The sequence below is a fragment of the Myxocyprinus asiaticus genome, chromosome 20 (assembly GCF_019703515.2).
Source record: "Myxocyprinus asiaticus isolate MX2 ecotype Aquarium Trade chromosome 20, UBuf_Myxa_2, whole genome shotgun sequence".
Lineage (NCBI taxonomy): Eukaryota > Metazoa > Chordata > Actinopteri > Cypriniformes > Catostomidae > Myxocyprinus > Myxocyprinus asiaticus.
Window position 1 is genome coordinate 39,137,033 of NC_059363.1, and position 22,966 is coordinate 39,159,998.

The 22,966-nt window shown below is 37.3% G+C and overlaps 1 protein-coding gene and 1 long non-coding RNA gene across 2 annotated transcripts in view; one reads left to right on the top strand and one right to left on the bottom strand.

Annotated features, from left to right (window-relative positions):
- Positions 1-3,016, top strand: part of LOC127410973 (BRISC and BRCA1-A complex member 2) — a 163,114-nt gene extending 160,098 nt beyond the window's left edge. The window contains exon 12 of the mRNA XM_051646274.1: positions 1,303-3,016. Coding sequence (XP_051502234.1) covers positions 1,303-1,366 — 64 coding nt within the window. The 3' untranslated portion in view covers positions 1,367-3,016. The remainder of the gene's footprint in view (positions 1-1,302) is intronic.
- A 1,783-nt stretch (positions 3,017-4,799) lies between these two features.
- On the bottom strand, positions 4,800-21,972 carry LOC127411007 (uncharacterized). Its single transcript, XR_007892199.1, has 3 exons — positions 13,087-21,972; positions 8,532-8,656; positions 4,800-8,455 (listed from the first exon to the last, which is right to left on the bottom strand). It is a non-coding gene; the product is annotated as an uncharacterized LOC127411007 (long non-coding RNA).
- Between the last annotated feature and the right edge of the window lie 994 nt (positions 21,973-22,966).

Sequence of the window (22,966 nt, forward strand, 5' to 3'; positions counted from 1 at the left end):
GTTAAAGGGATAGTCACCCAAAAATTTAAATTCTTACTCATTTACATACCCTCATGCCTTCCCAGATGCGTATGACTTTCTTTCATCTGCAGAACACAAAAGATTTTTTAGAAGAATATCTCAACTCTGTAGGTCCATACAATACAGGAGAATGGTGACTAGAACTCTGAAGGTCCAAAAAAGACATTAAGGCAGCATAAAAGTAATCCATAAGACTCCAGTGGTTAAATCTTCATAAGCAATATGATAAGTCTGGGTGAGAAACAAATAAATATTTAAATCATTTTTTACTGTAAATCTACAGTTTCACATTCAGCCACCTACTGGTTGGGGCTGGTCAAAGGTAGAGATTTATAGTAAAAAAAAAGACATAATATTGATCTGTTTTTATTCTCACCCACACATATTGCTTCTGAAGACACGGATTAAACCACTGGAGTCGTATGGATTACTTTTATGCTGCATTTATGTCCCTTTTGGACCTTCTGAGTGAAGGTCACCATTCACTTGCATTGTGAGGACCAACAGAACTGAAATATTCTCGAAAATCTTTGTTTATGTTCTGCAGAAAAAAGAAAGTCATACACATTTGGGATGGCATGGGGGTAGATGATGTGAGAATTTTCATTTTTGGGTGAACTATCTCTTTAAAGGCAGAAAATCATAACTCATTGTAACGGGTAAGGATGGGCAAGGAGGAGGCGGGAACCGGCTGAGCAATCAACGAAGCTTTATTTACATAAATTAACTTAAACAAACATAAACACACACACACAGCAGCCGTGTGTGTCTCTCTCTCAAACTGGCATCCCCGGCTCCTCTTTATCCCTCTCCTGCTGATTGGGCTGATTCAGCGCTGGTTGTCCATCGTTACGGCCCAGCCACGCCCTCTCCTCGTCCACACTCGTGTTTACACCTTATTGACTAGCCAACAAAACTCGTTGGCCAACTCAAGTTTGAAACCAATCAAAAAGCCCTGTCGATCTCTTCCTGAAGATTTACCATAATTTCCATAATAGGTGCATACCAATATTTTCCCCTTCTGGTACCGAATTGAGTCGGTACTACTGAAAATGCAAAAAGACTGGCATTTCTTATATTTTTGTATTAACTTGGTACTAAAGTACCAGTACTTTTCACATCCCTATAACAGATTATGAAAGATGGACGTTAACAGTGGAAGGCATTTAACTAACTCATACCTTCAGGATTTTAGAGTTATTTCTGATGTAAGTTTCTATTTGACAAGTGTTGCATTGTTCTGTATCTTTTACTTTCCCTTTTTCTTTCTCTCTCACACAGGGCTTACTTCAAGAGCTTTATTCCTCAGTTCCAGGAGGGGGCTTTTGCCAACGGAAAGCTGTAGATTTACAGCGTGAATGTGGAGGGCATTGACGTACTGTTAGAGTTAAACGGGGGTTTATGAACAAGACGCACAGGAACCCAATGTGACAGCATGTACCTAGAGTCTGTCTGTTTAATGGAAAACCTGTGACTCACATGTCTAATGTCAACTGGTCCTCTGCAATGTTTTAGCCCTCTTGAACTCATAAGCAAAGTGACTTGGTACACTTAAATGTACTGCATGTACTGGTCATTTTTCATCTTTTTTTAACTTACAAGTTACTTTATTTGTCTTTGCCTATTGTCTTTATAAAGAGATTACAACAATAAACCAAATTAATTTGCCAAGAATAATGCAGTTATTTGAGTTCATCTGTGCACTGCATTTTGAAGGATTTAACAAACAAATTTGCATGTATGTGTGAAGCTTTTAACAGGTTGTAAAAGAGAAACACATTATTATTAACGTGCAAGTGTGTTTGTTAAGGGAGTCTAGTCATGAACGGGATGTGTGGGGGAAAACCTGTACGGCTGAGGGAGAGAGAGAATAGCGAGAGAGGGATTGCTCGCATGTTTTCATCATCAAGCACAAGGGTCATTGTCAGGGGTCTGTTTTGCCCTGGGGGTCTGCCCTCTTCTATATTTATTGTTAGTTATGTAGGAGCTGTCATGTCTTATTGGGAACTACAGGATGAATGTATCTGGGGCATTTAATAGAATCAAGTCTCTTAATATAAGAATGAAATACAAGATTCTTTTTGTCTATTTTCGCTTCCATCCTTACTTGGCTCTCTAACCTTTTCCGACCTGCATTCAAACTGGCCTTGTAAGATTGCGCAAGAAACTTAATTTACTGTAAGGGAATAAATCTCCCTAAAAATGAAAATTCTGTCACTATGTACTCCAAACTGTCACTATTTCCAATCCAAAACCCATTTGCTGTTGTTTATTTCTTAGAACACAAAAGGAGAATTTTTGTAGAACGTTCACGCAGCTCTTTTCCACACAGCAACATTTTATAGTGACCACATCCATCGTGTTCCAAGAAGAGCACAACAGTGCCCACCCACTTTATCAGCAGTCCTGGTTCTAAAAGTATTATTCCCATTCATTTCTTCCATAGGGATTTTAGAAAATCCTTCATAAAGAGTTCCAAGACATGAACTAAACCAACCAGTTCCAAGGTGAATCATGCCATTACAAACTTTGATTTGAAGCAAAAATCTGACAAAAAGACAAGGGTACAAGACTAAACGTCTTCTATGATAAATCTAGAACAGGATTTATTATTTTCACCGGCTGTCAAACACATATTGAGCTACACATAACACATAATCTACACAAAGGATTCGCATAAGCTACACATACGTTACACATATGTATTTTCTCAGGCACAAATTGAGTCTAAATAGATGCACATCTTACATTATTTCAGTAGTGCACCCAAATAACAATAATCATATCATACTGTCCACGTGTTGTACTTGCTATAGTTTACTTCAATGTTGTTTCTTCATCAAATAGCATTGTCAAATGTATATCAATTCAATCACTGAAACATCAGTGCCACCTTGAGTAAGCAATTGCATGTATAATATATATGTGTACATACATATGGAATACTGATTGTCACCATAGTTGATGATTCTTTTTTGCATAGAAAGTCAATGTGATGAAGTATTTGTTTGTATGAATATAGTACTCATTTCTCTTGTAATAAACAGAGAAATAGATAACTTGTGATAGTAAACTTAAGTAGATATGAAATAATCATAAAAATAAAATTTATGTGGAGCGAAGTGCAAAAAAAAAAAAAAAAACAGACACTCTTCCATACCTCGGGTCTCTATTGACCCTATATACACTTTTGGTACTTCAACCATAATATATTTTTAGGGGTTCAAGCGCTTAGCACTGAAACCCTATTGTAATTGTTAAGATTTTTTTTATTATTATTATTATTATTATTCCGCCATAAAACTGATCGGGCAGAGCAAACTGTAAGGCCTAGAGACTTGAAACTCGGCCAAATCAGTCAATAGGGTGCTCTATACAAAACGTATATCTCCGATTTCATTTCTGCCTATAAAAAATGTCCGCCATCTTGGATTTTTCATAAAACCTACTTTTGCGAACTAGTCCTAGGTTTTTTGTCCGATCGGGACCAAACCAGTGCCAAACGATTCTATGGAGTCTCAGTATCAAAAGTTATCAAAAAAAGTTTGAACTTTCGACTCGAGCTAGCGACGGTATGCGAAAACATCGGAAGTAGGAGTGGCCAATTTTACGTAAATGGCTATAACTCTTGAAGGAAATTAGATATCTTCACCAAACTTGGCATGCTTATGTAAGAAGTCAATCTTTGGTTGCCCAGAAACGTTGGCGCGGTTTTTCCACATGGTGGCACTATAAAACCAAAAAAACATGAAATTGGCTGTAACTATAAAATCGTTAATCCTATTGACTTCAAAATTTGCATACATTGTCTCTGTCTCAGCTGCCATCATTGTCTATATGGACATTTATGTATGTTGAAAAACATGGCCGGCATCGGCCAATCAAATTTCAGCAGTTATTACACAAGGTTAACAATGACCGATCGGAACGAAACTTGGTGGACCTATTTGACTCTTGGTCTGAGAGGGTTGTACAAAGTTTTTAAAAAATCGGCTACTAGGTAGTGCTATCACGATAGTGTTAATGGTTGTATATAATGCAGTGTTGTGAAAAAACACAAGTAATATATATCACCTGATAGCTCTTCTCATTCTAAACAACTATGCCTCAAGAAGCATCGGTAAATATTTCAGATAATGTTTAAAACCTACTTTTGCGAACTAGTCCTAGGTTTTTCGCCCGATCAGAACCAAACCAGTGCAGAAATATACTCAGGAGTCTGATTATCAATAATTATAAAAAAAAAAAAGTTGCAATTTTGAATCACGGTCGCTAAGGGGTGCCAAAACTTTCAAAAAGGGCGGGCCATTTTCAGGTCTGTTCGACTCCTGGCCCTAGAGGTCTGTGAGAAATTTGAAAGAAATCAGCCAATGGATGGCGCTAAAGAGTTTTACGCCTCTGTAATCACTGGTGTTTCACACATACACACAATGGCTGTGTCCCAATTCAAAGGATGCATCCTTCGAAGGACTCAGATTTCAAAGGCCACGCCTTCGAAGGCCACGAAGGTCAGACTGAGCATTGTTAATTGGGACAGTCTAGCCTACAGAGGACTGTTCTTGTCGCCTAACAACTGTGACAGCTGCCGAGTGACTGTAACATTTGTACTGGACTTTTTTGAAAGTTATATTAAACTGTCTGAAAACAAAACAGGGTTCACAAACTGTCTAAATATTTTCACCATTGTCCATTTCTATATGTAATAAAAAGTATAAATTATATATAATCGCATCTTAGTAAGATATGTCAACATTTGAACCAATTGAATGTTTTTTTTTTACATTTCTTTTTTTTTTTTTTTTACATTTGTATAATTAGATATTTGAGTAAGTTGAAACCTAATACTTACGTTTAAAAGTGTATTTTGGCAATTTCTCTTAAAAAAAAAAAAAATGTCGTCACTGGTGCGCACTGAATTCTGGGGTAGGCAAGGCCACGAAGGAGCCATCTGTTGTATCCTTCATTTCACGGGAAACGAAGGACACATTTGGAGGCCGCATTTGAAGGAGCCTTCGATTTGGGACAGCCTTTGTCGCACAACAGTGACGCAATCGGCCTTCGAATGAGACCTTTGTAGGATGCAGCCTCTGAATTGGGACGCAGCTATAATTCATATAATTTGTTATATCTCCTCATACTGAACAACTCTGCCTCAAGAACCACTGCTGTCAATCAAATCATTCATTAAATATTTAAGATTATGTAAAAAACCTACTTTTGTGAACTAGTCCTAGGTTTTTCGCTCAACCTCAATAAAACCAATGCAGTACAATTCTCTGGACTCTCTAGGTCAGTAATTACATTTTTTACTTTACCTTTAGGGTAGCTATAACAGTGTCATTTAGAAAATGGGCATGGTCAAGTGTACAAATAAGCCCATAATTCCTAAACAAAAACTCAGAACATCACGAAATTAGGTGACATATGATTCAAAACAAGCATGCAGACTTTTATGGAGATCGGACCATAGGTGGCGCTATGCGCTTTAAAAATATTTAAAAACCATGTATTTCCTTAGTAAATTGCCTGTCTTGGCTGTAAATGGTCTATTCCATCTATGATCTAGGTGGTTACATGCTTGCTAAATAAAACATAATACCTTTTTACGCATGTGCTTAAAGGCCTTAAACCGCTTGAACCCCATTAGTTGCTACTGGCAGCTATATTTTCTTTTTCTTTTTTTTTTCTTTTTTGCAATTTTGGCAATTATTTTTTTCGTTATACTGTTTATAAGAGATAGATTGAGTAATACTAAAGAGGTGTTGGCACAACTCCAAAAAATGGATGAGGTACAGGGGGTGGAATGAGGTCCCGATTCTCTAAAGACACGAGGTGTGCATTTAAGGGTTAAGGGGGTTTGAGAGTGATGAAGGAAAGGTTGATGGTCTCTTAAAGCCAGCACAGTGCAGAAACTGCATTCTAATTTTTCATTTTACTTTTTTTGGCACCCAGGGAAGTGTAGTGCATTATACATTGGGGGAAAACAGTACCTCCTCCAGTGTATTTCATGCACATATCAGTGACTTATTTATCAAAGCATACTTTTTATTTTTGCAGTTTATATTAAGGTCTTTAACAGTTGTAACAGGGATAGAGATGAATAAACAGCTGCAAATGAGGTGTAGTACAAGCTTGCTTTTAAAGACCTTGTTTTCTTTTTGCTTTCCTCTTTTTGTGCCGAGGTCTCGCCTGCCAACTTCATGGCTAAATCAGAAAATCCCTTAATCCTGCCTTATTTAAACCATCTTGATGGAAGCAGGCCATCGAAAAAATAAAACGCTTGGCAATGTAAATGATGTTCAGTTTCATCAATTACCATGGAATTGTCATTCCAAGTGAGCAAGTTAACCTTTGAAGTAACTGCTGTTAACAGCTTCAGTTGTTTGTTGAAATACTGGTTATTTTAAAATGATTCCAATGAGAGAATGTGCCTTTCCCAGTCAAATATAGAAAGACTGTGATGTATGTATAATTTATTTATTTTTTTTTTCCTTTTTCTCCCAATTTGGAATGCCCAATTCCCAATGTGCTTTTAAGTCCTCGTGGTCACGTAGTGATTCGCCTCAGTCCGGGTGGCGGAGGAGGAATCCCAGTTGCCTCCGCGTCTGAGATCATCAACCTGCGAATCTTATCACGTGGCTTGTCGAGCGCGTTGCCACGGAGACATAGCGTGTGTGGAAGCTTCACGCCATCCACCACGGCAACCACGCTCAACTCACCATGCGCCCCACCGAGAACGAACCACATTATAGCGATCACGAGGAGGTTACCCCATGCGACTCTACCCTCCCTAGCAACCGGGCCAATTTGGTTGCTTAGGAGACCTGGCTGGAGTCACTCAGCACACCCTGGGATTTGAACTAGCGAACTCCAGGGGTGGTAGCCAGCGTCTTTACCACTTTATCTCACTTTTTCCGCCATCTTGGATTTATTTTTCCGCCGAGCTCATCATGATGCATTCTGGGATCGCCTACCCAGGGAAGGATACATATGATGCTACCTTAGAATTTGGCCTAAACGAGAAATCTTAAGAAGCAGCATAATTAAGATAACCTACCTTTTGGAACAGCATTCGCGTCAGGAGCTCACCTACGATGTCTTAAAATGCTGCCTCCGGAGGTCGCTCACTAGGTTTTGGTCAGACCCAATAATGTGTTCTCCTGTGAATATTTTTCAGGGTAGGTTTGTTCGAATTTTATTTTATTTCAAATATGAAATATCAAAGTACAAAATATCAAAGTACAAAAAAAGCTGTACCTTCCACAACATATTTTTAAGTTAAATATTAATGAACAGTAATTCATGAATCAAAACATAATCAACTACCAATTTCTAATCACTTATCTAAAACTGTATTCAGATTACTTTGCTGATTAGTTAATTGGAAAAGTAATCACATACTTTTACTTTCTAAAACACTTTTTTTATTTTTATTTTTTTTTTATTAATGATTCAGAATATTACAAATATTAATTGTCAGGTTTGTCCCTTACAATGACTCATTAGTGACTCGTTCAGCTCTCACAGAAACACAGTCAGACGTACACATAATACATTTTAATGTATTATACATATAAATTTAGAAATATAAGTAACCCAAGTAATAATACTTAAAGTAATTAACTTAATTTGAAGTCATAACTCAAGTTTAAAATGTAATGTGTTACACTACTTTTTGGCGAAAGTAATGAGATTACATCCAATGCTGTATAGAAAAATATCAAACCATGTTTTATGCAACCGAAATTGTTAGAGGCATAATGTGCTAAATGCCAGTTTGCTTCCATTATATACTTTCCTCTTGTATCAATGTATGCCAGTGTGGTAAATGCAAAAAGCATTTGTGTAGTTGGACTTTTGACTCAAACCTTATAGTTATTAAGATAAACATCTTCCCCATGTTTTGTCAAATGGCCTCAGTCTCTCCTTTGTTCCCAGATCTCTAGAACCAATCGAAATCTCCCATAGTGGATGTCACAGCACCCACTTTACTTTGCATGACTTTTGCCTGCACCCTCACCTTTCCACAGAAGAGCATCATCCAGAAAAAAGTGAAGATTTGTGGATTGATGTTACCAAACTTTCTGACCCTCACGGAGCACCTTTCCACTTTCAGATGGAATGCACATGGTTAGACTCCAACTTCAGATTGCGTTGTGAGGTTGAGAAAAACACAGAAATGAGAATAGAGTATAATTGAAAATCCCCTCTGCCATCTTAGATCATCTGCCTGCCCAGAGACATTAAGAAGACAGGGCAGCAGCAGACACGAGAGGTAATCAGAGCAAAACAGGGAACATTACGAAGGCCTAAATATGTCAGAGCGAGGTTGAGGAACGGGACTGCAACCTTTCCCTGTTTACCACTGCGGTGTTCCTCAAGATGTCAGGCCCCGGCAATTTCAGAAACAGTCACGGTTATTTAATATATTCCTCTAAAAAACAAAAGACAAACACATCATTAAAGGAATAGTTCACTCAAAAATGACAATTCTGTCATCATTTACTCACCCTCATGTTGTTCTAACTCAAATTACTTTCTTTTCACCGTGGAACCACAAATGAAGAGTTTTTGAAGAATGTCCTGGTGTGTCTTTTCCATGCTATTACAACAATTTGGAATGCAGCTTTCAAGCCTAAAAAAGGATGCAAAAAATAAAAAACATAAATGTATCATCAATGTATACAATAACTTCATAGAAGGAACAGATCTTTTCCTCCGCCTTAGCTCTCCTTGGTGCGTTCCTGAGAGTAGTAGCAATGTATGATTAAAAAACAAAACATTCTTTTGAGTCAGATCTTTTGTTAAATTGGTTTATCTGATTGACAAAACTGCTGTAACTCACTGCTTAACCACAATAGTACGATGCATCGTTGGAGAAATCAACTAGCTAGTCACTGTTTCCTGAAACCAACAATACCAAGAAACCTAGGTCTGTTAAACCGCTTTCTCTTAATCCCTTGAATGGTGTAAGGAAAACAGTGTTCATGTTTACAAAACATTTCAGAATGGCGCTTTCTGCAAAAACCCAAGAATGAGACATTTTCTTAAGTGTGTGTAAACGTGTAACAAATCTAGACATAATGAAAGATATAGAATGAAAAATACAGTACATATGGAATGAAAGATATAGAAGTCTCAGCGAAGTCAAATGATGTTGACAACGCAAACTCACAAGAAACTTTGCTTCTAACCAAGTGGAGAGCTCTAGTTCCAAACACACAACTTTGTGTTGCTGTTTGTGAATGTTTATTGGAACTATAATTTCGAGAAACACCTAATCATTGAACTATGTTGGAAACAATGGAACTTACAACCATAGTTGGTTAATGATGCATTTGGGAAACGCACCTCTGAAAGAGTCATTTGCAAATCAGACTGATCCATTCAACCCACTGAGTCAGTGATCTGGTTGCAATGGTTTTTGAGTAAAGAGCCAAGTGGAGGAGAAGATTAATACAATGACTTAAATTATGGTTTCTTACACAAAGGTATCATTTGCTTTCAAAAGTCATGGAATTTAATGTTCCAACATATTAAGTTTTTTATATGTTTATGGTTTTTTGTTTCCTTTTTAACCCTTGCATGGTCTTAAAGATCAAGTCAAATTCACCCTTTTTTATCTTCAATTTCAAAAGCTTGTAATAAAGGCTCTGTTTGCACTATCTCTCTACTTTTGGTCTTAAATAATTTCTCTAGGTGGCAGCAAACGCTAGAATTTTTTTTTCTCTATCACAACATACAGGTGCATCTCAATAAATTAGAATGTCGTGGAAAAGTTCATTTATTTCAGTAATTCAACTCAAATTGTGAAACTCGTGAATTAAATAAATTCAGTGCACACAGACTGAAGTAGTTTAAGTCTTTGGTTCTTTTAATTGTGATGATTTTGGCTCACATTTAACAAAAACCCACCAATTCACTATCTCAAAAAATTAGAATACATCGGAAAGTATGTTCATTTACTGTATATGTACTCAATACTTGGTAGGAGCTCCTTTTGCTTTAATTACTGCCTCAATTCGGCATGGCATGGATGTGATCAGTTTGTGGCACTGCTGAGGTGGTATGGAAGCCCAGGTTTCTTTGACAGTGGCCTTCAGCTCATCTGCCTTTTTTGGTCTCTTGTTTCTCATTTTCCTCTTGACAATACCCCATAGATTCTCTATGGGGTTCAGGTCTGGTGAGTTTGCTGGCCAGTCAAGCACACCAACACCATGGTCATTTAACCAACTTTTGGTGCTTTTGGCAGTGTGGGCAAGTGCCAAATCCTGCTGGAAAATGAAATCAGCATCTTTAAAAAGCTGGTCAGCAGAAGGAAGCATGAAGTGCTCTAAAATTTCTTGGTAAACGGGTGCAGTGACTTTGGTTTTCAAAAAACACAATGGACCAACACCAGCAGATGACATTGCACCCCATAATCATCACAGACTGTGGAAACTTAACACTGGACTTCAAGCAACTTGGGCTATGAGCTTCTCCACCCTTCCTCCAGACTCTAGGACCTTGGTTTCCAAATGAAATACAAAACTTGCTCTCATCTGAAAAGAGGACTTTGGAACACTGGGCAACAGTCCAGTTCTTCTTCTCCTTAGCCCAGGTAAGACGCCTCTGACGTTGTCTGTGGTTCAGGAGTGGCTTAACAAGAGGAATACGACAACTGTAGCCCAGTTCCTTGACATGTCTGTGTGTGGTGGCTCTTGATGCCTTGACCCCAGCCTCAGTCCATTCCTTGTGAAGTTCACCCAAATTCTTGAATCGATTTTGCTGGACAATCATAAGGCTGCGGTTCTCTCAGTTGGTTGTGCATCTTTTTCTTCCACACTTTTTCCTTCCACTCAACTTTCTGTTAACATGCTTGGATACAGCACTCTGTGAACAGCCAGCTTCTTTGGCAATGAATGTTTGTGGCTTACCCTCCTTGTGAAGGGTGTCAATGATTGTCTTCTGGACAACTGTCAGATAAGCAGTCTTCCCCATGATTTTGTAGCCTAGTAAACCAAACTGAGAGACCATTTTGAAGGCTCAGGAAACCTTTTCAGGTGTTTTGGGTTGATTAGCTGATTGGCATGTCAAAATATTCTAATTTTTTGAGATAGTGAATTGGTGGGTTTTAGTTAAATGTGAGCCAAAATCATCACAATTAAAAGAACCAAAGACTTAAACTACTTCAGTCTGTGTGCACTGAATTTATTTAATACACGAGTTTCACAATTTGAGTTGAATTACTGAAATAAATGAACTTTTCCACGACATTCTAATTTATTGAGATGCACCTGTACAGATCTGAAAGTCAGGGGGCATCCAAACATCTTTTGTGACTCTACCCATAGACATCTAGTTTTTTGGGGTGGCCCCGGCCTTTCCCCATGTTTTGTGGAATATCTCGGCCTATGAATGAACTACAAACGTGATCTTAGTCTCATTTGAAAGCTAAGAGCCTCAGGTTTGCTTTTTTTCTGGACATTTGAGATAAAACAGTGGATTATTTACCCAGACAAGCTGAGAGACAAGTAACAATAGACTCATTTTGTAGAAAACAACCTAAGGTAAGAGCTGATATAGAGTTTGTGGCTATTTGGGGCTTACAGAAGCAGTGATCAGACTTTTTTTTATTAACTTTTTTTTAAATTATTATTCATAGTAAGTCCTTTTTTGTAGCTTTGTTTATAAATACATGAAATAAAAAAAAGAAAATGATTACTTTGCGACGTTCAGATCACCTCTGTGGAGGATGTCATGAAGTTTCAGGCCTAAAATTTAAAGTTAAGTGAATCAGTGTTAAAAATTCAAAAGGGTCAAATTGACCCATACGTCCATGCTAGGGTTAAGCTTAAAGGCTCCAGTCCACATTCATTGTAATTTGAATGGAAAACAGCAACCAGAACGTTATTCAAACTTTCTCCTTGTGTATTTCATATAGGGGTTTGGATCGACATGAGGGTGAGTAAATGATGACAAAATTTTCATTTTTGAGTGAGCTATACCTTTAAAACAAAAGTTGCCAAAAAGCAAACATTTGAGAGTGTAAAAAGTAAGAGACAAATTTGCTCTGGTCACTCAGGGAAACATTGCATCCTGATGTCTGTAAATTCAAAGTGACATTAGAGAGAGTTTTTCCCCATTCATTGTCGTCTTCTAGTGCAGAAGAGGAGGGGGCGGCAGGGATTGAGGATTGTGGATTTCAGCAGTAGCAGTACTTGGGTACGCGGCTGGGGTTGTTGATGCGAGCCATGTTTGGGATGGTGGAGCGGAGAGGCTTAGCAAATTTGGAAAAGTGGGGAGGGGGGATTTGAGGCCTTTTGTTCGAGCCTGTTTGATCTGTTGCAGGAAAAAAATGGCTTCCAAGATGTCATGGAAATTAGAGAATTACTGCCTTTTTTGCTGTTTCGAGCTTTGTCAACGCACACGATATGTTTTCACCCTTGCTTGATAATAACTTCCTCTCGTTAAGCCTATATTGTTAATTGCTAATTACTCTCCTCCTAGCCATGCATCAAAAGGCAGGAGAGAGCCATGCTAAGCGGATCAAACGTGGTCTGTTTCTGGCTCTGGTTGGTTTCTTCTTTTGTCTCCCCCTCATGTTGTAAGGGCTTGTTTTATTTATTTATTTATTTAACATTTTTGGGGGGATATGATGGGGGATGACAAGATGAATGGAGATTTTCTCCACATCCTCCTCTGGGCCGCAAATCATAAGCATTCAGTTTAAACCTGTCATGGATTTAGAGAAGCGCACCCCTCAGGTGCTTCAGTTCTGGCACAGAGAACTTGACTTTCCCCAATTTAACTGGGAATTAAAAGGACTGACACTCCATTTGGAATGGAACTTCTGAAACTGCATTTGATAGCCACTAAGACACTGAGGATACAGTCACTTCTTATAGTAAGGTAATCTTTTGGGTGTTCAATTATTTTAGGCATCTTATTTTGAAAATCCAGTTAGAATCAAGTGCATTAGAAGTGCAGAACATTCCTAAGTACTTTTCAAAACCCTGAAGTGTCTGAGTCTCTTAATTTAGGTCATCCCTATCTGCCATTCCTTGCATCCTCTCCCGGTCTTACCCTGCTTTCTGTATGCGATACTGCCTGGCTGCTGGCGGTACCTGGTCAACTGTCAGGCTGGATTGAGTGTTGACTGCTGTCAGGGTGGGAGATTCACTCTGATGGCCTGTCTGGCTGATTGAGCTGTCAAGCAGAGTGATGTATGCAAGGTAAGAGTCACATAGACAGGTGCACGTTGCATATTATAAAGGCAGAAATTGTGTTCTGAGTGAACGCTACAGACCTCTACCTTTGAATTTCCACAGTTTCATACATTTGTTTATAATTGTTGCTTTTTACACAGCTTATAGGAATACTTGATTCTGATTGGACATTCAAGGCTTTGTAATGACTGCTAAACTGTATAATTGACAGTTGTCCAAGGCAAATGTTTTCCTACATATCTGTTCTAGTTTCATGTCTCTCATATCACTACATCGTCTCAATATTTCATGTCCATTTATTTATTTACTTGGAAGAAGTCTTGTGGTTTATTTTTACGGCTTATTTTGCGATGTCCATTATCCCTTATATAATATACCAGATCTTGCATTTTGTTCTTTGTTATTCCTTAAATGGATGTCAATCTTGTGTAAATTTACTCATTAAATGTGTAAATCTTACTCTAAAATCTGATTGGATGGGCCATGTTTGGAGCTGTTGTAATATTTTCAATATAGAAAAGCTATGTACATTAACTTGTAGCTGTGCACCTGCATTTTTTCTAGATGTGTGTATATACTACTTCTAAACAATATTCCCAATATATCCACACATGTGAACCAGTCAGCCCCTTCGAAACCTTAAGCGAAAGGGCAATAAAAATGAGGACAGAAAAGTTATTCAAAACTTTCTTTCCCTCTTTAAAAAGAACAAAGAACTATAAATAAATTACAATAAAGTAATATCAGAAGGCGAGACCTGGTACCAAGTTTGTCGAATGCACGCTACTGCTGTAAATGCATATCAGTTGAATTCTATAGCTTTGTTCCAAAACCTAGTGAGCTGCCTATGTAGACAGCTTTTAAAGGCATCACAGGCACATTCCCCATGTAAAGTCTGTTCTAAAAGATAGGTAGCAACCTTATGCTGCTTCTAAAATAGCCTGCTTCATTTTGGCCAGAATGTGTATTTTGCAGTGATGGCAATTGCAACAAGCTCAGTGATAACGATCATCTAAGATGGAGGTTGAAGTGAAAGGTTTTGACTCTAAATATACTTTTGATTTTATATGAAGCTGAAAAGTATTAATAAAAGATAGTTCAATCATACTGATTACACCCAGCATTTGTGTGTATGTATATTTATGCTTATTACATTGTTAGCTTAGTAACATGCCAACATCAAACTCTGTTTTAATCAACTGAATCAGGTCTCCTGTATACTTCGACGTGAGGAGTGCTTTCAATGTGGTGCTTATGTAGAGAGTTGCAATTTAGTCACTTATGAGGTTCCATTTGGGTTAGAATGTTGCAGGCAGCAAGGCAGCTCACTAGATTTTGGAACAGATCTAATATTATAATAAGTTACTATGTTGCTAGGCAATCTAAATCAGCCTACAATTAGGCTTATGTACTTTATTACTTGGCAGAAAAATTGTTTATTGTAATTAATTTTATTATGATCAATCTATTATCACATTGCTTTTACCGTTGCGATAAACAACACCCCTTAGCTGTGGTAAAATCACTGTAACACTCAGCCTCTCGTGGCAGATTGCTAGTTACAAATATCTGCAGCACTCAAGACCCTGAACTTGTATGTGGTACAAAAAACAAATGCTGTTAATTAGTTTGATTCAAAAGTTAAATGCTTCATTATTGCATACTATGTGACTACAACACAGCTGCAAACATGACGCTAGGCAGACAGTGGTCGTAGTGGGGAGAGTGTACGCAAAAACGGGGGGAGAAGGCAGTGAAATGCTCGTGCCGAGTGCCTTAAACCCCCCTTAGCAGCTTAATTAAATTTTCCACTTTTCCACACTCACATTAAGCTTTCATTTAACCAGACAGAATGGATTTTCCAAAGGAGTAAACCCCAGAGAAGGACTCTGTCCCTCCACTCAGTTATTCCCTTCCAAATTAAAGATGTGTATAGTTGTGTGCAGTGTCCAAAAATAACTTTTTTTCACACCTGCCAATTGAGAGGGAGCTGGGAAAATTAGCCATAAAATTTCTCACCAGCCATTGCATTATTTTTATTTAAAATATATTTCTGTCCCTATGATAATTGGATTATTTAGTTGTTTTTTCCTAGCATTTTTTGTGACAAACAATGCAGGTCATTGCATCATATGCAAGCTTTTCTCCATCTCTCAGTGAAACTGCACCTGTCACAAAAACACATTGATGACAGTGATTTTGTTCCTCAAATCTTAATTTTGGTGGTTAAATGAGAGGAATATTCTACATCACTCCTAAAAATAAAGGTTGCAAAAGGGTGTTTTGTGGCGATGCCATAGAAGAACCTTTCAGTTAAAGGTTCTTAAAAGAACCATCTTGAAGAACATTTTTCTAGTCTGAAGAACCTTCTTCCACTACAAAGAACATTTTGAGCAATGGAAAGTTTCATGGATGTTAAAGATTCCTCATGGAACCATGCATGCTGGTAAAGAACCTTTATTTCTAAGAGTGTATGTGTCGCCACATTGAGTTCTGGAAAAACATAATGGCTTGTTTTCTTTTTTCTTAAGTGAAAAAATGTCATGATATTTAAAGGTGCAGTATGTAAGATTCAGAAACCCTTGTTATTAATGACACCTGTGGCCATTAAGTGAACTGCAGCCTGTTGCTTGTGATCGCGCACACTGTATAGGGAAGCGAGACTGAAAGTGATTCACCGGCATCATGATTACAGATGAGGTAGCATAATTAAAATTACACAGTTATGATTGTTTTACTACAAACTTTGAAACTGTATATTACATTTCACTCTCCAGTGCTGGAACAGGGCTAAAACAAAGTGTGGATATAGGTCTGGCTATGCGAGACTGTAGTTTGAAGTAATCACTTTTCTTTGCATTATACATTGACTGCATTTATACGATAGCCTATGTCAGCGTTAGCTAGCTAGCCAGCTAGCTTTATCAATAGCTGTTAGCTAAATTTGGTGGATGATGACAGTAGCTGTTTATAAAATAGACTGTACATTATAAATATGTTGACACAATTCAGTATTGATGTTATTCCATCACAACTGTCATTTTGATATATCGATGTCCTATTGTTTTATAATAATAGATTATATATATTTTCTGTATAACCAAGTTAAGTTACACTAATGAATGGGTCTTTTTGCATTATCTTGAACATTGTCTAGCATTCATTTCATGTGTTATTGTTGTTTACCTTGCTGAATAATGACAGATGAACATTAGGTCAGTTACTGTGAATCAGCATACCTGACTTTTAGTATAAAGAGAAGATCGTTTAAATTATTTGAAAGTTACAAAGCAAGGTAGCTTGCAATTCGTCAGCGTTAGCAGGCAAGATCAAGTTAGCTAAAATTACACAGATCAATCCTTATGGCACTATATTTCACATGTAAGCTTACCTGTCCAATAAGAAGAATGCCAATTCAGAGTCGGTTTTGATCCCCAAAACCAAACAAAGTTCCCTCCAGGAATCAAATGTCCTGCCGATGTTCACATTAGTTTTTGCTCGACCACGATCACGTTCCCGCTTAGCCAGATGGGATTCAGTGAAGGTTTTTTTTTTTTTTTTTGGGCTTACTTGGAGTTTGTGTAGGAGTCGGTGTTGTGCTGGGAGCCGGACGTTTGCTGGATTCCATCTCTAAGATAACGTTACCTAGTGTTGCAGTTTGTTGACGCTGTTAAATAGCAGAAGAGAAGCACCAAGTCAAGGCTCTCGGGAGCGCCCATAAACGTCACATCCTTTGGATTTTCCCAGCAAAAGCGGCCCGCTCCCTTCGCATGAAAATCGGTGTACCGGCTTTAATAGGCAAATTAGTAAGTCCGGGAAGGGCTAATTTTTTAAGTTGCGTTACAAGCCGTTCACACATTGGCAAAAAAAAAAGGCAAATATTACATGAAAAATTTTACATATTGCACATTTAACTCTAGACATAAACTGGACGTGGCCCCTTTCAGAACCGGAGTTTTGCAACCTGGCACTGTGTTGCGCATGTGTGCTGGTTAAGAGACATGAGAACATGTATTGTGCAAGAGAGCTCCCAGTTTTGTTCATGGTTTGAGAATTATTTGGGTAAATATAAAATTTCACACAAAATGCTGATAAATTACATTAAATATGTGTTCAGGAGAGTCATATGTTAAAACTGAGAGTTTGTTATGGATCATTTTTGAAGGATACATATGGATTGCATGAGTAGAGTTTGACTACGTTTTGTGCACATGCGAGGACTGGGTATATACATTTAGAATGAATCATATCTCATTTAATGATTTATTGCCCAGAGTTTTTTCCAATTAAGTGAACTTGTGTAATGTGAATTTTATTGTTTTAAACTGTTATACATGTCCTTAAAGCCTGGTTAAAAATGCATAAAATGCTTTGAGTGGTTTAAGCATGTGTTAAATGCATAAAATACTGTGAATTATATAAGCATGGATTAAGGTGATGAATGCTGAAGCATATAGGTAGGCTAATGCCCTGTTTGTATTTTCATTTAACATTAGCCTCTACCGTATTTCATTGTACCTTATTTCATTTTTATTTTATTTTTTTATTTTTTTAAACAGCTGTCAGAATAAACCCCCCAAAAATAGTTTTGTATCCTGTGTTGATTATTTTCAACTCACCGGCTACATTTAGTAGATGTTATTTATGTCTATGATTTGAATTGCATACTTCACTTACATCAGCGAGGGTCAGATTATTGTATCTTTTAAGTTAAACTATGTAATGTAACAGTTCTTAATAAAGTTACTCCGTTTTATTTACTCATCAAACCCAATTTTAACTCACTCTTGGCCTACATTTTGGACCCTGGCTGTATGTGACAGGCAGATTAATCTTCCTGCCAAATGACAATGGACAGAGTCCATATAACACTCAATATATCCTCTGCTTTATTTTCTGTATAATGGAAACAGTATCACATGCTGTGTCTGTCTCACCTCTCCAGTTCCTTTTGGCTTAATATTGGGTGTTATACAAAGGCAGGTGGAGGCAAGTGAAGTTAAACTCCTGTACTAACAGGTCATTCGTGTAGAGATTGCCTTCAGCATGCTTCCTTCTATTTCAGATTGACAGCAGAATATTACAGTACATCATGAAGAGGTGATGCAAGAAATTATTTATAATATCCTCCCAAGCATTTTGCTATACGTAAACTTGTGTTCTTTCTTAAAGTACTATCCAGAAGTGAGTTAATTTTTTTTTTTTTTTTTTTTTTTTTTGACAATGGAGACTCACTCCGAAATCAGAGTTGAAATTAAAGAGAAAGAACTAAAATTGTTATCACAAAAGGGATTTAGAAGTGTCATTTCATTTTCTAATTTTCTAAATGTCAACGTCTACAAATGAAACAAGCATTTGCAAGCCATTTGACTTCTGTAATGTGATGTACTGTGTACATGTTCTAAGTGAAACTAGTAGTAAAATGTAGGGAGCAACTAGCAACGCAGCTCGTCTGATCAGATTAGAGGACCGGAACTAACTGTTCATAATAACCAATACACAACCGAGAACCCGCTGATGTCAACTGAAAAGGAAGGCATAGCAAGTTACATAGCAACTTGCTGAAATATTACAAAAACATTTTCTTCTTTGGAATTATGTGCACTAATGACTTGTTTACAATAAGACCAGAAACATATTTTAAGAAAGTAATCAGGGTCCATTTTGATTTTATGTTAACTTTAACTCTGTCACTCACACAAACTCGTCACTCCCATTCCCATCAGGGAGGCTTGATGTGGTAACTTGCACCTGGACTTTCACAACATGACATTCTGTGTTTGTGACACTCGACCACAGAGACGGGATGCAAACAAGCTTGCAGGAACCTTATCAGATCAGACAGCGAAACACTGCTACTTGTGCGCTAAGAAAATCCATCAAGATTCAAAGAGGCTTGTTCCTGACTTACATCCACATTCTTACTTCTTGTAAGTCTAAATAAGCGACCCTATGGTGTTCCGAAACAATCTTCCTCATTGAGTTCAGCGCCTGTGATGAAAAGCCCTAAAAAATAACTTTTCAATTCAAGAAACAGGGTGGAAAAACTGTTAAAACTCTCTGTGCCCCTGCATCTTTCCTCTACTGCCCTCTCGGAACGAAAGCTCACTGTCATGGGTCACATTTGCCTCGGCCAAACAGCCCAAGTTTACGGGAAGACCCTTTTGCAGTAAAGGCCCATGTTCAGTCTTTCTGTCCTTCTTTCAAGTCCCCCCACCTCTCTTATTTCTCCTCCATTCATTCAGTTCTTCCACTATACACTCCTGCATTTCCCCCCTCTTTGTTTTTAAGTGGCCGTCGCTCTGTTCCGTCGCTCTTTGTTTTGAGTCAGCCTTGCATCTGTGACGCATTTCCTTCCATTGTAGCAGGAACCGATTCTTGTAGTAATAACTCTCTCAAAACCATTGTCAAAGCCGCGGTATGTGTTTTTGTGTATGGGTAAATGCAGTGTATTTCCAGCAAACAGTTTATTGAGACTACCGGACAGCATAAACAGTCAGTATGTGAATCTCATGAAACCTTTTAAGAGCATATCTGAGTCATATTTAACCCCAAAATCTAAATAAAGAAATGTTTTGCTATTTGGAAGACCAGTATTTTTTTTTTTATAATTATTATTTTCATGACAGTTAAGCACACATCTCCCCCAATTCTCATTACTATAATGCAAACAAATACATATTATTTAAACAGTAGTTACAACCTATATCATTTTAGTATTTGTTTTACTACCTTTATGCTGATTTAAGTAAAAAATAAATAAATAAATACTTTACAGTTACGAGAATCTAATGAGAATTAGATAAATAAATCAACAATAAAACCTCTGGATAGACATTTAGGAGGGAGATTGGAATCAGTCAGGCATTTTTTGTTTCTTTCATGAGATTCAATCTAGTTGCAATATTATGAAGGTAGAGTGTTGTTCAGTAGGCGGAATGAGTGCGTGCATGCTTACCTTGCATAAGGTGCTGGGAATTTTAGGAGTAAATACTGAAATGTTATCGTCCATGACAAATCAGTCGAGACAAGTTGAAGATGATATTCTAGGATTTCTCCATTCACAAACACATTTACAAGTAAATAAATGTGTGGTTGTCTGTCTTTAAAGACTTTTATATGACATTCATTGCATTCAGCTGTCCTTGTTATTTATGAAGATAATACTTTCCACATTTACCTTCTAAAGGATTTCTGTAAAATGATGATAGACACTTCTTGCACAAATATTCAGGGCTCTGTCATAACTGGCTATATGTCATATGTAGATGATCTGTTCAGTCACTTTTAAAGGCATAGTTCACCCAGAAATAAAAATGATATGATAATTTACTCAAGATGCAATGAATGGTGACTGAGGCTAGACTGCCAAGTCCTAAAATCTCCCTTTGTGTTCCACGGAGAATAGAAATTTAAATGGATTTGGAGCATCATGAAGGTGTGTAAATGATGACAGAATTTTCTTTTTTGGGTAATTGCGTGGGGTTGCTTACTTTTTTGACAGAATGTTGCAGCTTGGTTTGCTTTGATCATAAAAGTACTGTGTGTATCCTTGAGATTAAACTGCCACAAAAGTGATGTCATTAAAGTGATGCTGAAGTCTAAAAGTCGGTTTGCACATTTCGCCTCAATAAAATAGACGTATAGGTCATGGGATCCCTAACCGTTTGATCATTGTATTATGGTACTGTATGTGGGAGTCATTTGTTTTTAGTAACGGAAGCATGAAATGACCAAAGGGTTGTCATAAAGTTAGTTTTTTCATTTGCTTGGAAAGTTACTCTTGTCTTTTCTGTTGCATTTACTGCTGGAGGAAGTCTATCACACACCAGGGAGATTATGTACAATAGACAAACCAGGGCCACGTTTCCTACTTTTCTGTAATGCGATTGGCTTAATCAGTGGAAATGTTCCAGCATGAATTCATTTTCTATCCTTTGAGTTTCATATTCCCTCCAGGCCTGGAATGTTCAAATTGTGGCTCTGTTCTGTTTCAGACTGCTCCATATTAGTTACCACGGAAACCTGCAAATAACATTTTAAAAGATCATTGGATCGCTAATCTAGATCAGGTGTTTGTACTACGCAACATTTGCTCACCGGCCTCTACCCGAAACTCCCAGACAGGACAGTCATGACCATAATTAGCCATCCAGTGCTACCAAATCCACACATAATGCAGCAGGGATCTCTGCTTCAACAAGTAATCTCTTTGTGTTGAAAGACAAGCATGGTGAACATAGCATCTCTATTGTGCCTTGTTTATTGTATTGATCAATCTATTTGGAATTTAAAGAATACAATGCCATTTCATGCCATTAAATGTCTGTAAAGGAAAATGTGAGGGTGGACATAGAGTTTGTTGACACTACAAACTGGAGATGGCTCGCCCACCATTTTTCCACAGTGATGGAGAGTGGACCTTACAGAACAAAATAACAACAAACACTGACTCCTCCTCCATTTAGCTTGCTTATAGAATGTACAAGTGATACAAAATAAAATTACAATTTAGAAAGTGGCCCCACAAAGTACTGTATGTGGATGTTTAAGCAACAATTACACTAGTATGAATTTCATTGTATTAGATCATATACAGTAAAACCAAGTGGTATCAGCAAACAAATGATGTTAGACCTTGTTTCAGAACATAAATTTATCCGAGCAATTTTTGCAACTAGTTTTAACAAACTGTTCCCAATGTTATTTTTAGTTACCAGAGGTGTAATTCATTAGATGAACTATGGACATGCTCTACTAATGTTCAAAAAACATAATTTTATCATTTAAACCCATTTTGTAAAATGTTTTGGTTGAAAAGTGTGCTTGTGCTAAATCATCATTTAAAATAAATGTCACTTGCATGGTTTTACAGTATATTTTGGTGGTTTTATATTTTATATGTGATGCATTATAAGTGTGGCTTAAGTGTCCAAATTTGTTTTAGGTCATTGTATCTGTGATAAAGCAAAAGTACTAATATCTTTTACCGTACCATGTGCCCTTATTGTATTTACCTCAGGTTACCAATCAGCACGTGCATCTAGGGGTTGGAGAGGTTATCGGATTAATGTGTATAAATGTTTCATATAAAATCTGGGTTAAGGAGCTAATCCATTTATCAGAATATTGTCCTCTGATTGTCGTAGGTGGAGTTAAGGAGCATAGCTGAAAAGGATAAATCAGTGGGTCATCCATTAGCTTCAGAATTAAGGAGTCCTGGTGTATGAGACATATGATCTAACAAAAATAACAATTTAGTACTATGGTATTACCTTGTTTTTTTTAGACCTGGTATTTGGTCCATGTGCTTCATGCCGTGGCATCTAAATGAATTGGTTTTATTCAAGTCAGAAATATTATTGAATACTGTATGTCTAAATCATCCTGACTTCATTGGGTTACACCAACAAAAGTAGTTTTTTAAAGATAATTTGAAGAAATAACCCATTAAGGTAACTGAAAATGTGCTTTTTTATTTATTTATTTTATTTTATTTTATTTTTTTAACCATACCATGTTTTTAAGAAATTAAAAAATGGTATCCTTTGAAGTACCTTGTATTACCATTTACATACCATTGTATATAAATGATAGACAGACAGACAGACGATGGATGGATGGATGGAGACAGACAGATGATAGATAGATAGATAGATAGATAGATAGATAGATAGATAGATTTATTTTTTCAATTCAAAATATTTCATCTGAGTTAATTTGGGCTACCTGACAAA